Source organism: Malania oleifera, chromosome 12 (genome assembly GCF_029873635.1).
Source record: "Malania oleifera isolate guangnan ecotype guangnan chromosome 12, ASM2987363v1, whole genome shotgun sequence".
In the NCBI taxonomy this organism is placed as follows: Eukaryota; Viridiplantae; Streptophyta; class Magnoliopsida; order Santalales; family Ximeniaceae; genus Malania; species Malania oleifera.
In genome coordinates, this window is record NC_080428.1 from 59,745,396 (window position 1) to 59,747,584 (window position 2,189).

Sequence of the window (2,189 nt, forward strand, 5' to 3'; positions counted from 1 at the left end):
GATAAGCATTTGTCAATTTGAGTTTTGCATTCCAACTCATTACAGCTATTTTGTTATCTCGAGCCATTCTTATTTAGACACGTGTATATATAACATATTTTTCATAAAAATATAAAAAATAATTTGGGAAATAGACGCTACATATCGACGTGTCACAACTGAATTAGCCGTTGATGTGGACCATGATTTTTAGTGATACAAACCCTAATAAGGCATCTCCTCCTCACTATTAATTGATAAATCCCATAGAAATACAAGGATCCCAAAAAACACAAAAAGGAAAGAAAACAAAAGAAAAGAAAAGAAAAGAAAAGAAAAGAAAATCCTTCCAAATTCCAAAACTTTCTCTCTCTGTCCCTCATACCTCATTTATCCCAACAGAGCCATCGTTCCTTTCTCATTCATCCTCTTCCCAGAGAGAGAGAGAGAGAGAGAGATCAACACAACACGAACTCTCTTTTTCTCTTTATTCCCTTTTCTTTTCCATTTCTCTTCGAGCAAGCAATGGGTTTCAGGTCGGGGCTGATCATCTTTCTCTTGATCGTGGCCATGGTGGCGGAGTCGTCATCATCTTTCTCCGGCGACGCTTCGTGGGATCTTGCCCGTTTCGGGGACGGCGGCGGCGGGTCCTCGGCCACCTGCAGCGGTCTGGTGGGCGACTGCGTGGACGCGGACGAGGAGATGATGATGGAGTCGGAAGCTGCGCGGCGGATACTGGGGAGTGCGAGGAGGAGAATAAGCTACGATGCCCTTCAGAGGGACAGGGTGCCCTGCAGCCGCCGTGGCCGCTCCTACTACAACTGCAGATCCATGGGTAGGGCCAACCCTTACAGACGTGGGTGCAGTTACATTACCAGGTGCTCCAGGTACAACAACTGATCCAACTATCCAAGAGAGTACAGATCAGAGAGAGAGAGAGAGAAAGATTCACGTTTCCCTTGAATCTCGTGTGATGAAATGGGAATTTGAATCTTTGGTCTTTAATTTTATATGTTTGCTATTCTTTTTGTTTTAAGACTATTCTTTGGATGGTAATCTCTTCCCGATTAGCCTGGTTGTTTATGATTATATTATATTTTTATGAGATCAGAAAGAGTATGAATAAAGATTTTTATATACATATATATATGTACTTGCTAGGGTTAGATGGTGGGGAAGAGGTTGCCTACTGCCTAGAGAACTGCATTTTTTTTCATCTAATGTTTTCTTCTTATTTGTAACTGTTTGTGGAGAAAATAAAGGTTCATGTGAATTGAAGTGGGTATACTGTGGATCCATACATAAAATTAGGGTTCCATTTGTTGTTGTATGTTGTGTATTTTTTTTTTTTTTTGATAACCCGGGGACTTTAGCCACCATTGCATCACATTGAATACTATGGTGTGGCACCAGACCTCGGAGGGAGGGGGTGAAAGCCATTTACTCATTGACGCACCCCTGGTAATTTGCCGGCGCAATGCCTCAAAAGAAAATCTTGAACCTGTTATTGTTCTCATACAAGTTAACCAACATATCATGATGATTCTTTGTTTTTACTGTTTGCATCTTTTGTTGTTGTTGTTGCTACATTAGGCCTTTATTTGGAACTTGAAAAATATAAGTAAATAAAAATAAAATATAAAGAAATGCATTTATTCATGTTTGGTTATTAAGTGGGAGAAATTTTTTTGAAATATATAAAATCAATAAATAAAAATTTGACTTTACACATTGTTAATATTTGATTTCTCTTGATTCTTGATCATATTAGTAATACTATATATATATATATATATATATATATATATATATATATATATATATATCTCATTCTTAATGGTATTTGATATAGAGTGAAAACATAATGATAAATAATTTTTTTTCCAAAATAAAATATTTAAACCAAATATACGCTTAAAGAAATGTAAATCCGATTATGCATCACATTCAAAGCTGGCATCATCGCAACTTTCATTTTTGTATATCCCTTCCTTTTATGTGCTTGAATTCCGTTTTCTTCTCTTTCTGCTTTTTGGGAGCTAAAGGAAAAGCTTCCTACCCTAATTACTGAACTCGAGTGAGAGATTTTGAGCCTGATGAACATTTCCAATACCGTTTTTTTTTTTTTTAACTGGTAATATTATTATCAGGAGGGGGGGGGGGGGAACCAAGCAAGATGCTTGGAAACTCTCAACAAACTTACAAAGAAA

The 2,189-nt window shown here is 37.2% G+C and overlaps 1 protein-coding gene across 1 annotated transcript; it reads left to right on the forward strand.

The window, feature by feature from the left end:
• Positions 1-244: 244 nt before the first annotated feature.
• LOC131144189 (rapid alkalinization factor) lies at positions 245-1,264 on the forward strand. The gene has a single exon (XM_058092653.1). The coding sequence runs from the start codon at positions 505-507 to the stop codon at positions 877-879; it is 375 nt and encodes a 124-aa protein (XP_057948636.1). The 5' UTR covers positions 245-504; the 3' UTR covers positions 880-1,264.
• Positions 1,265-2,189: the final 925 nt, after the last annotated feature.

Excerpts from the sequence above, each read along its gene's own strand:
- LOC131144189 (XM_058092653.1), top strand. The coding sequence starts at position 505 with ATGGGTTTCAGGTCGGGGCTGATCATCTTTCTCTTGATCGTGGCCATG.